This window comes from Grampus griseus (genome assembly GCF_964374135.1).
Source record: "Grampus griseus genome assembly, chromosome: X".
Lineage (NCBI taxonomy): Eukaryota > Metazoa > Chordata > Mammalia > Artiodactyla > Delphinidae > Grampus > Grampus griseus.
Window position 1 is genome coordinate 31421703 of NC_138999.1, and position 13512 is coordinate 31435214.

General features: G+C 35.8%; 1 protein-coding gene across 1 annotated transcript in view; it reads left to right on the plus strand.

Annotated features, from left to right (window-relative positions):
- CFAP47 (cilia and flagella associated protein 47) overlaps positions 1–13512 on the plus strand; it is a gene marked incomplete at both ends in the record, with an annotated part of 513170 nt that overhangs the window by 156637 nt on the left and 343021 nt on the right. Inside the window, 2 exon segments of the mRNA XM_082682021.1 lie at positions 2432–2526; positions 8168–8327. Coding sequence (XP_082538147.1) covers positions 2432–2526; positions 8168–8327 — 255 coding nt within the window.

The following is a 13512-nucleotide window of genomic DNA, read 5'->3' on the forward strand; positions in this document are numbered from 1 at the left end:
ACCATTTATATTAGCACCCAACAAAAATGAAATACTTAGGTATAAATTGAACAAAATACTTAATAAGAGCTATATGAGGAGCACTACAAAGCTCTGATGAAGGATATCAAAGAAGAATTAAATAAATGGAGCAATATTCCATGTTAATGCATGGAAAGATTCAGTATTGTCAAGTTGGCAGTTCTTCCCAACTTTATCTAGAGATTCAATGCATTCCCAGTCAAAATCCCAGCAAGTTATTTTGTGGATATTGACAGACATATTGATTCAAAGTTGATATGAAAAGGGAAAAGACCCACAGTGGCCAACATGCTATTGAGCGAACAGAACAAAGTTAGAGGACAGACACTACCCAACTTCAAGAGTTACTACAAAGGTACAATAATCAGGAGAGTTTAGTATTGACAAAACTAGACAAATAGATCAATGGAACAGAAAAAAGAGCCCAGAAACAGGCCTGCATAAGTATAGTCAACTCATCTTTGACAAAGGAGTAGAGGCAGTACAATTTGGAATAGCCTTTTTAAAGAATGGTACTGAATAATTGGACATCCACAAGCAAAAACAATGAATCTAGACACAGACTTTATACCCTTCATAAAAATTAACTCAAAATGGATTGAAGACCGTAATGTAAAATGCAAAACTATAAAACTCATGGAAAATAACATAGGAAAACATCTCTAAAATGACCTTGGGTTTGGCAGTGACATTTTAGGTACAACAACAAAGGCAAGATCTATGAAAGAATAAGCTGGACCTAATTAATATTAAAAAATTATGCTCTGCAAAAGACAGTATTAAGATACCAAATGACAAGCTGCTGAATGGGAGAAAATATTTGCAAAAGACATATACAGAGAATTCAAAATGCAACAATAAGAAAAACCAATTAAAACATGGGTCAGAGATCTGAACATACACTTTACTAAAGGAGATATACTGATGGCAGATAAGCACATGAAAAAATGCTCCACATCATATGTTATCAAGAAAATGCAAATTAAAACAACAATAAGATACCACTATACACCTATTAGCATGGCCAGAATCCAGAACACTGACAATGCTAAATGCTGATGAGGATGTGAACAACAGGAGCTGATGTGAATGCAATTGCTAGTGAGATTGCATTGCTGATGGGATTGAAAGATAATATTGCTTCTTTGGAAGACAGTTGGGCATTTGGTGGTTTTTTCCAACACTAAACATACTCTTATAATACGATCCAGCAGATCACTCTCCTTGGTATTTACCTAAAAGAGTTGAAAACTCATATTCACACAAAAACCTGCATGTAAATTTTATGGCAGCTTTGTTCATAATTGCCAAAATTTGGAAGCAACCAAGATGTCCTTCCAAATCTTGTTTATCCATGTAGGTGAATGGATAAACTGTGGTACATCCAGACAGTGGAATATTATTTAGCACTAAAAAGAAATGAGCTATCACATCATGAAAAGACATGGAAGAACCTTAAATGTACATTACTAAGTGAAACAATCTAATCTCACAAGCCTACGTACTGTATCATTCCAACTATAACATTTTGGAAGATGTAAAACTATGGAGGCAATAAAAAAGATCAGTAGCTTCCAAGGGTTGTGGGGAGAGAGAGACAAATAGACCACAGAGGATTTTGAGGGCAGTGAATCTCCTCTGTATGAAACTATAGTGGTGGATAGATGTCACTATACATTTGTTCAAACCTAGAGAATGTACACCATGAATGATCACTAATGTAAACAGTGGGCATTAGCTTATAATGATGTGTCATTGCAGGTTCCTGTGTAACGAATGTACCGCCGTGGTAGAGGATGTTGATAATGGAAGAGGCTGTGTGTGTGGCAGTGGTGAGGGGGTTATATGGGAAATCTCTGCTCAGTTCTGTGAATCTAAAATTGCTCTAAAAATCTATTAAAAATATAGGGGTTTCCAGCAGATAATATCTTCTCTAATGTATTTTTACATATGATTCCATTCCTAACCTTCCATGAATAGCCATTTTCTCCATAGAGCTTTTCTGTTTCATGTATAGAATGTTTTTTGATATGCCATCTATATATTTTCCCTATATTCCAATAATTTTTCCTTCTATATTTCTTTTCACTTCTGTACTTCTGCATTGGTGAAATTTTACGTGGACATCATTTTAACTTTGTCTATTTTTTTCCTGAGATTAATATTTAGTATATTTTATACTCTTATTGACTCAAGGGTACATTTTATATTTTACTTGTAATTAACTACCATTACAAAATGGGAACTTACAGATGTGATAAACCAAGATATTCCTGAAATGTTTTTAAACATAATTTTATTTTCTGGCTGGAAATACAAAAATAGGTAGAAAATTTAAATGTAAAGTAAAAATTATCTGTGAGCTTATGTCTATTAGTATTTTAACAGTGTATTTGCTTTCCTCTCATAGTGTTGCAAGCACCAGTGACATTTTCCAGCACTGATTTTATATTTGAAATCCCATTACATACTATGGATCCTAATAAAAGTGTCACAAAAACTCAGGTGTGTATAGAGAATTGTTGCAATTTACTTTTTTTTCTGATTATGGTTTTCAGTTTATTAAGGTGATTATTCTGAAGGATGTGTTTTAAGAATACTTTCATTGTCGAGAACTTGCATATATATATATGTATATATAGACCGTATTTCTCAGAAGTAATAATCAAAGTATACAAATGTATAAAGCCACTTATTTTATATATGTATATTTTAATAGGACTATTCAAAATATATTAAATTGAATGGTTATCCCTCTTTCTTTATACAAATGGAAGCTGTGATTAAAATTAACGTGAAATATGTTCCATACAGGTGAGGAAATGGGAGAGGCAATAATAAAAATTGAAAAAGTCCAGATATATAATACAGTCACTTCTATGATAATCTACTCTTTATTTCTTATCTTTCTGCCTCTCTTCTAATTATGAATCCATCTGGAAAGAAAAAAAAGAGAGACTTGCATAATAAAGAAGCTCAGGCATACATTGTAGAAATTTGTATTGGTAGTGCCCCTTTTTTTGTCTTTTATATCAGTTTTCCTGCATTCGTAAATACAGTCCCTTATATTGTAAGAGATACTTTGCTGATGTATAGTGTAATTAGAATAATGATCCTGAGCATGGGAAATTGTCTGAGATTATGTAGGTGGTTCCAGTCTAATCACATGAAGAGTTAAGAACAGAGAACTTTTCCTGACAGTGGTCAGAAGGATATGTGATGATAGAAGAGGGGTCAGAGAGATGTGATGTTGCTGGATTTGAAGATAGTGCAAGGAGGCCACCAGCTAAAGAATTTGTCTGAATTCTAGAAACTGAGACTGGCGAGGAAACAGATTCTTCTCTAGAACCTCCGGAAAGTATCACAGTTCTTTCTAACACCTTGGTTTTAGTCCAGTGATATCTGCATTGACCTTCTAATCTACAAGACTGTGATGAGATAAATTTGTTTTGTTTTAAACCACTAACTTTGTGGTAATTTGTTATGGCAGCAATAAAAATCCTAAAGTAAGCTATATCAGTATCACATTTAGAATAGGCTATAACTGTTAGAGAAAATTGAAATAAGAATTGGTTAAAATTGGTTGCTTCTGGGAAGCAGGACTGTTGATGAGGAGGAGCTGAGTGGGCCAACTTTTTTTTTTTTTTGGGGGGGGTGGTACGCGGGCTTCTCACTGTTGTGGCCTCTCCCGCTGCGGAGCACAGGCTCTGGACGCGCAGGCTCAGCAGCCATGGCTCACGGGCCCAGCCACTCCACGGCATGTGGGATCTTCCCGGACCGGGGCACGAACCCGTGTCCCCTGCATCAGCAGGCGGACTCTCAACCACTGCGCCACCAGGGAAGCCCAGGCCAACTTTTTTGTAAGTGTATTTTAACTATTGGTGTAAGCTATGCACATGTATCATTTTGATGAAATTATAAAGAAAAATAACCATACTACACATGCTAAACTAATTAAACGATGTCTCTCCATAGATGACTGGAACAGTTCAATTCTTAGGATATAGAAAGTGGATAGTATGTTAGAGATCTTATACCATTTCCTCAATTTCAGAATGAGAAATATGAGGCATTCATATAACTGGTATGATACCATGCTCACCTTCTGTATTAAAAGATGTTTTCTTTATTAGGTGCAAATGAACTTCGTTATAAAGTACACAAATATTAGAGCTAAATAGGTGTCTCAGTACTTAGAGACATCTGGGAGTAAAATTGCCTCATTTTTTTATCTTGAATATTTTAAATCAATCATGCTTTAGAAAGAAAGTGTGTTATTTTGTTGTGGTGACAATTGCATGGATCATTCTACACACTTCCAATTTGGAAGAATAAAGTTTAAAAATCCTGGTTGAAGCTTTTATTTTTCATAGCGAGTTGCACTGGAAAGATGAGTTTGCACACAAGTCATGTACATAGCTCCCAGATTTATAGGAACATCATCACAAAGAGAGTGCAGGGACTTTCTGCATACACTTTACACAACTTTCCCCAATGTTAACACCTTATACAACCAGAGAACAATTTTTTAACACTAAGAAGTTAACATTAGTAAAATATTATTAACTAAACAACAGACTATTCACATTTCACCAGGTATTTACTAAGGTCCTTTTACTGTACTAGGGTCCAATCCAGGATACCATATTGCATTTAGTCTCCTCTAATGTATGACAGGTTCTCAATCTTACTAATTTTTTATGACCATGTTAATTTAAAAAAATACTGGTCTGGCTTTTTTTTTTTTCTAGAATGTTCTTTAATTTCAGTTTGTCTTATATTTTCCACCTTGACTAGGCTCAGTTCTTATTTTCCATGGACTTTGGGGAAGAATGTCACAGAGGTGAAATGTGCTTTTTGTCATATCATGTGAAGGGAGGACATGGTATCAGTATACATGCCAGGTTTCTCCACTGTAAAGTTGGAGAAACTATTTTTCCCTTTCCACACTCTATGCTTTGGAAGTGAGTCATCTATTTCAGCCCAGACTCAAGGGGTAGGGGACAAGCTCCATCTTCTGGAGGGGATATTTACATATATTATTTGGAATTTTTCTGTAAGAAAGGTTATTTCCTCTCTCCATTTATTTATTTATTTAGTTAGTTACTTAATATATCGCTGTGACCTCACATATATTTATTCCATGCTTTTAGTTTTAATCCAATGTTACATTTTTTATTTTGTTGCTAAAACTGTTCCAGCTTTGGCCATAAGGACCTCTTTTAGATTGGCCCTTTGATATACTCCCTTCTTTATGATTTTAAAGCATTCTCTTACTTCCTTTGCTACAAAATGGTCCAGGGTCACTTTTTTAACATCTTTATTAGAGTATAATTGCTTTACAATGGTGTGTTAGTTTCTACTGTATCACAAAGTGAATCAGCTATATGTATACATATATCCCCATATCCCCTCCATCTTGCGTCTCCCTCCCACCCTCCCTATCCCACCCCTCTAGGTTGTCACAAAGCACCGAGTTGATCTCCCTGTGCTATGCGGCTGCCTCCCACTAGCTATCTATTTTACATTTGATAGTGTATATAAGTCCATGCCACTCTCTCACTTTGGCCCAGCTTACACTTCGCCCTCCCCGTGTCAAGTTCATTCTCTATGTCTGCATCTTTATTCCTGTCCTGCCCCTAGGTTCTAAAAAACGTTTTTTTTTTTTCCCTTAGATTCCATATATATGTGTTAGCAGACAGTATTTGTTTTTCTCTTTCTCACTTACTTCACTCTGTGACAGACTCTGGGTCCATCCACCTCACTACAAATTACTCAGTTTCATTTCTTTTTATGGCTGAGTAATATTCCATTGTATATATGTGCCACATCTTCTTTATCCATTCATCTGTTAATGGACACTTAGATTGCTTCCATGTCCTGGCTATTGTAAATGGAGCTGCAGTGAACATTGTGGTACATGACTCTTTGAATTATGGTTTTCTCACGCACCAGGAAACAAAGAGGGAAGAAGAAGTCTCTTGCCTCTTTGGCAGCTCCAGACTTTTTCCCGGACTCCCTCCCGGCTAGCCGTGGCGCACTAGCCCCCTTCAGGCAGTGTTCACGCAGCCAACCCCAGTCCTCTCCCTGGGATCTGACCTCCGAAGCCTGAGCCTCAGCTCCCAGTCCCCACCCATCCTGGCGAGTGAGCAGACAAGCCTCTCGGGCTGGTGAGTGCTGGTCGGCACCAATCCTCTGTGTGGGAATCTCTCTGCTTTGCCCTCTGCACCTCTGTTGCTGCACTCTCCTCCGTGGCTCTGAAGCATCCCCCCTCTGCCACCCGCAGTCTCTGCCCGTGAAGGGGCTTTCTAGCGTGTGGAAACTTTTCCTCCTTCACAGCTCCCTCCCACTGGTACAGGTCCCATCCCTATTGTTTTGTCTCTGTTTTCTCTTTTTTCTTTTGCCCTACCCAGGTACGTGGGGAGTTTCTTGCCTTTGGGGAAGTATGAGGTCTTCTGCGCACGTTTAGCATGTGTTCTGTAGGAGTTGTTCCGCATGTAAATGTATTTTTGATGTATTTGTGGAGAAGATGGTGATCTCTCCGTCTTATTCCTCTGCCATCTTGAAGGTCTCCCTCCCAGGGTCACTTTTATTTTAGTTGTTCCAGCTCTTGAGTCAACACTTTCTCGAAGAAACCTCATTATCTTTTACAGGAGAATGTATTTAGAAACCAAGATCTGTACACTAGGTGTGCTTGCTGCTACCGTGGTGTCACATGTTCTAGGCCCTTTTGGCCTAGAAAGGAAGTATTTGTATGTGTACTAATCCATGAGTACACATATATTGGTAATTATCTATCTGTCTATCTGCCTGTCTATCATCTATTTATATGTCTTTTCCTGTTTGTTTATCTAAACATGAATTCAAACTGATAACTCTGACTGTAATCCAGCACCACAAGGTTCATTTCAGTCTTTCTCCCTTGTCATTTTTAACTCTGACAGTGAGAAATCTGACTCTCTTGTTTATAATATATTTACTTATTTTTTAACTCTGGTGGACTTAGTAAAGAAGTTTCAGAATTTTTAACCTGTACCCTTTTAGAATTCTTAACATATTTTCCAACTAGGGTACAGTGTTTACAAAGAGTATCTTTTTGTCTTTAGCTTTATAGTTTCCAGTCAAAACACAGTTTTCCAGAATTAGTTAGGACACTCCTTACCACCCACACTACCTTTGGTGAGGTTATTTCCTACATTTGTGATATAACTTGTCACAGTCTACAGTCCATGCTGGGATCCCCAGCATCTTGGTTGATTGTTTTTAATTTACATACCTTTAAGTTCACTCTTTGCAGTATACAGTTGTATGAGTTTTTAAAAATGTATAGAATAATTTATTTACTACTTCAGTGCCATACAGAACAGTTTCATTACACTAAAAATTCTCTGTATAACCCCTTAGCAATCACCTACTTCTCTTTCCACTGACACTTGGCAGCAATTGATTTTTTTTTCCACCTACAAAATTGTGCATTTCCAGAATGGCAGGTAATTTAATTATACAGTATGTAGAAATTTGGATCTGGCATCTTTCACTTAACAAAATATATTTAATCTTCACTTATGTTTTTGCATGAATTAATATTTTACTTATTTTGTCACTGAATTTTATCCCATTGTATGGATGTACCACAGTTTGTTTATACATTCATTTGTTGATGGAAATCTTGTTTGTTTCTACTTCCATTGGTTGGTGATTATGAACAAAGCTATTATAAACATTCACATACAGATTTTTGTGTGAACATAAATTTTCAATTTACTTAAGAAAATACCTAAGAGTAGGATTACTGGGTCACTTGGTAGACATATGTTTAACATTATAAGAAGCCGTCAAACTGTCTTCCAAAGTGACTGTACCAATTTGCATTCTCACCATCATGAATGAAGGTTCTTGTTACTCTGTGTCCTTGCTAACTAGCATAGCTCCTTTGAGTACTTTTCATAGTTGTTGACAGGCTGTGAACATATTTGCATACCCCTTTGTTTGCCTAACATCACTTTTAAAACATTTTATCTATGATTACCACATTTAATTGCTTGACTTTGTGCCTAGGACTATCAAGTTGCTACAGCAATACAAACTAAATTTTATATTGCATATTATAATCTTTATAAATCTCTTATTTTTTATGTGTGAACAGGATCTTGTTTTACATAATACTTCAAAAAAAGATTTAGAGTGGAATTTGGATACTAGTAATACTGGTAAACTTTTCGAAGATGGCATATTCAAATTTAGCATACTCAGTGGGACTCTGCGACCAATTGAAGAGTGTAATGTTTCTATAAATTTCTGTCCAGGTAGGTACTTTTTTCTGTATTTGTTGTTATTTCTGTATCAGTTTATCCTTCACATATTTTATTTTATCAAGTATATAAAAGTTTAGATTATTTGTTATATGTTCTTAAAACAGTTTTAAGAAATTTCTTACTAAAATTTTGTGGTAGCTGTTATTATAAATGACACCCAATGATCCTTACCTCCTGGTATTCATGCTGTTATGTAGTCCCCTCCCACATCAAGTAGAGCTAATATATGACCCATGGGATATTATGGATGTGATGGTGTGTGACTTCTAAGGCTAGATCAGAAAAGGCACTGCAACATATCTGACTTTTCCTCTTGGATTGCTTGCTTTTTAATAATTGGTATGGCAAATTTTCTTTCACTAAACATATATTTCAAAACTTTTTGGCAATTCTTATACATTTACTTTTCTAAATGAACTGTAGGTTATTTTTTCCAGTTTCTAGAAAATGGCATATAATTGAGTTTTTTCCCTGCAAAGAATAACATGCTTTTACAGTAATTAAGGTGTCATTTTATATGCATCATTATGTAAAGAACAAGAATATCTTTTCCCCACTAAATTATCTTGGTACCTTGTTGAAATTCAGTTGACCGTAAACAGAGTTGTTTATTTCTCTTAACCTGGTCTTAGAGAATGGCCTGTGAAGTATTCCCTCCATTTCTGTTTTTGTGAAGATTGATATTAATTCTTCATGAAATGTTTGGTACATTTCACCAATGAAGTTGTTTGGGTTTTGGCTGTTCTAAGTGGGAAGTCTTTTGATTCCTTCTTCAATCCCTTTCTATAAGTCTATTCAGATTTTATATTTCTTCTTGGGTCAGTTTAAGTAATTTGCGTCTTTCTAGAAATTTGCACATTTCTTCTAGGTTATCTAATTTGTTTGTATACAGCTGTACATTGTGTTTCCTTATAATCCTTCTATTAAATTTCTGTAAAGTTAGTATTTATTTTACCTTTTTTATATTCATGACTTTGGTAATTTGAATCTTCTCTCTTTTTTTTCCCTTGGTCATTCTTGCTAACGGTTTTAAAAATTTGATAATGTTTTCAAAGACCAACTTTTGATTTCCTTAATTTTTTCCTATACTTTAATTTCTGTTCTAATATTTATTATTTTCTCTATTCTACTTTGTTTGGCTATAATTTTTTTTTCCCCTTGTCTCTTATGGTGCAAGGTGTTAGGTATTGATTTAAAATATCTTTTAGATGGAGGCATTTATAGCTATAAATTTCACTCTGAGCACTGCTTTAGGTGCATCCCATAAATTTTGATATGTTTTGTTTTCCTTTTAATCTACAATTATATTTAAAAATTTACTTTGCCATTTCTTTTTTTTGTTTGTTTTCTTCACTCTGACGTTTGCTGGTCAACAGTGTGTCCTCAATGGTATTATTCTGAGAACCCACAACTACTGAGCAAGGGGCTTGGGAGCAAGGGAGAAAACATCGTACAGTGTATTCAGTTCTGTTCTCTCCATCTGGAGCTAGCCTACAGGTTGATTATATTTTAATACTTTTTACATAATATTAGAATGGCACACATTGTCATCATTTTGATGGGAAGATTCACTAATCTGGCAGCTATCGTGTTTACTCCTTGTATTTTTCCCTTTTAGTTCTATTCTTTTCAGCTACAAAGATGAAGTGTTTAATACTAAATGTGGGGGAAACATAATCATTTTTGATCTATTTCTTCCTCTCACCCATTGTTTTCCTTTCAAAAATATTTTTGTATTTTCTTTTGCTTCTATTTTCATGACAATATATTGTATCTAAGCTCTTCCTGCTGTCTTACATTGTTTGTCCTTAAATCATCTGAGATTTGCTCCCAAGAGCAAATTTATTTATTTTATGGCATTTGCTTCCAATAGCAATTTGTTACATTTATCCATTCTATTGTTAAGCAGTTCTTATTAATAAGAGATTCTTTTTTTTTTTTTTTTTTTTTTTGCGGTACGCAGGCCTCTCACTGTTGTGGCCTCTCCCATTGTGGAGCACAGGCTCTGGACGCGCAAGCTCAGCGGCCATGGCTCATGGGCCGAGCCGCTCCGCAGCATGTGGGATCTTCCTGGACCGGGGCACGAACCCGCGTCCCCTGCATCGGAAGGCAGACTCTCAACCACTGCACCACCAGGGAAGACCAGTGAGAGATTCTTAAACTTAATGTTTTGAAGGATGTAGGGATCCTCTCACAATTCAGACTATCTTAAATGTAAAAGTTAATTTATTTGACTCATCTAATGCAAAAACCTAGGAATAGATTTCCTGTCTTTAGGCATGGCTGGAACCAGGTGCTTTAAAGATTACCTGGTTTCTTTCTTATTTTTCAAATCTGCTAAATCATTATCAGAGTCATGTGGTCATTTAAAATAGGCTTCCATTCTCTCATGTGTAGATCTGTTGAAAAAGAGATTGCTTCATTCTCACCAGTTTTAACAAAGGTATTGGGCCTGGTTACATTGGTCCAGTGGGTGATATGCCAAGCAATAGGTATCATTTGAATTGCTGGACCTCACTCAAATATCCACTACAAAAGCTTCATCCTTCAGATTGTTGTGACTTTTCTCATTGAAGATGTAGGCTTTCCAGCAGTTATCCAATAATTCTAGATAGGCTTTCTTTAAGTCCACAAGTAGATGGAAGCTGCATCAGCAAAGGCTTGATTATACTATAATATACAATACACATAGTATATTATATACTATAATATACTGTACTATAATATTTGAGGAATAACATGTGCACATTATAATCTGCTTTTGCCTTATGCTCTTATATTTTTGCATTTAATATATCATAAATGTCTTTATAATATTAATGATAATTGTAAGCTATTTTTTAATTGGTAAAAATGGCTGACTACCTTGTTTCATCATGATGTATTCTATGGGAGTCCGAACACTCTCTGGATTCAGACTTTTGAGAGTCAAATTTCAGAGTCAAACAAATCTGTTTGAGAGTCAAACAAATTTCTGTTTGTTAAGCTCCCTAAATACCTGTCATCAGAAAAATGGACACAAAATTATTGGAATTAAATCACTAATTGAGATGGTGACTGAAAAGGATCAACGTGGTGTGTATAATTTTCTGGCTTAGATTTTATGCCATGCTTCCCAATGACCATTCATCTACTTTGCGTACATGAATTTTTCATAGTTTCCACTTTATAACCAGTATAGATATCTAAGGTACAAATCTGAATCAGATCAAAAAGTTTATAATTCTAGAAAAATGTTCATGGTTGAGTAATGTATACTTATGCTGTTCTTTGTGATCATCTGTCTTTGCAGTGTATTCTGTTTTGATTTTTATTGGATTTTTTAACACCTTTATTGGAATATAATTCCTTTACAATGGTGTGTTAGTTTCTGCTTTATAACAAAGTGAATCAGTTATGCATACACATATGTTCCCATATCTCTTCCCTGTTGCATCTCCCTCCCTCCCACCCTCCCTATCCCACCCCTCTAGGTGGTCACAAAGAACCGAGCTGATCTCCCTGTGCTCTGTGGCTGCTTCCCACTAGCTATCTGTTTTACATTTGGTAGTGTATATATGTCCATGCCACTCTCTCACTTTGTCACAGCTTACCCTTCCCCCACCCCATATCCTAAAGTCCATTCTCTAGTAGGTCGGTGTCTTTATTCCCGTTTTGCCCCAGGTTCTTCATGAACTTTTTTTTTTTTCTTAGATTCCATATATATATGTTAGCGTACGGTATTTGTTTTTCTCTTTCTGACTTACTTCACTCTGTATGACAGACTCTAGGTCCATCCACCTCTCTACAAATAACTCAATTTAGTTTCTTTTTCTGGCTGAGTAATATTCCATTGTATGTATGTGTCACATCTTCTTTATCCATTCATCTATCAATGGATACTTAGGTTGATTCCATGTCCTGTTTATTGTAAATAGAGCTGTAATGAACACTGTGGTACATGACTCTTTTTGAATTATGGTTTTCTCAGGGTATATGCCCAGTAGTGGGATTGCTGGGTCGTATGGTAGTTCTATTTGTAGTTTTTTGAGGAACCTCCATACTGTTCTCCATGGTGGCTGTATCAATTTACATTCCCACCAACAGTGCAAGAGGGTTCCCTTTTCTCCACACCCTCTCCAGCATTTATTGTTTCTAGATTTTTTGATAATGGCCATTCTGACTGGTGTGAGATGATATCTCATTGTAGTTTTGATTTGCATTTCTCTAATGATTAGTGATGTTGAGCATTCTTTAATGTGTTTGTTGGCAATCTGTATATCTTCTTTGGAGAAATGTCTGTTTAGCTCTTCTGCCCATTTTTGGATTGGGTTGTTTGTTTTTTGATATTGACCAGCATGAGCTGATTGTAAGTTTTGGAGATTAACCCTTTCTCAGTTGCTTCATTTGCAAATATGTTCTCCCATTCTGAGGGTTGTCTTTTGGTCTTGTTTATGTTTTCCTTTGCTGTGCAAAAGCTTTGAAGTTTCATTAGGTCCCATTTGTTTATTTTTGTTTTTATTTCCATTTCTCTAGGAGGCAGGTCAAAAAGGATCTTGTTGTGATTTATGCCATAGAGTGTTCTGCCTATGTTTTCCTCTAAGAGTTTGATAGTGTCTTACCTTACATTTAGATCTTCAATCCATTTTGAGTTTATTTTTGTGTATGGTGTTAGGGAGTGTTCTAATTTCATTCTTTTACATTTGCTGTCCAGTTTTCCCAGCAAGTTATTGAAGAGGCTGTCTTTTCTCCACTGTATATTCTTGCCTCCTTCATAAAAGATAAGGTGACCATATGTGCATGGGTTTATCTCTGGGCTTTCTAAGCTGTTCCATTGATCTGTATTTATGTTTTTGTGCCAGTACCATACTGTCTTGATTACTGTAGCTTTGTCCTGGACTCTGAAGTCCAGGAGCCTGATTCCTGAAGCTCCCTTTTTCGTTCTGAAGATTGCTGTGGCTATTCGGGGACTTTTTTGTTTCCATACAAATTGTGAATTTTTTTGTTCTAGTTCTGTGAAAAATGCCAGTGGTAGTTTGATAGGGGTTGCATTGAATCTGTAGATTGCTTTGGATAGTAGAGTCATTTTCACAATGTTGATTCTTCCAATCCAAAAACATGGTGTATCTCTCCATCTATTTGTATCATCTTTAATTTCTTTCATCAGTGTCTTATAATTTTCTGCATACAGGTCTTT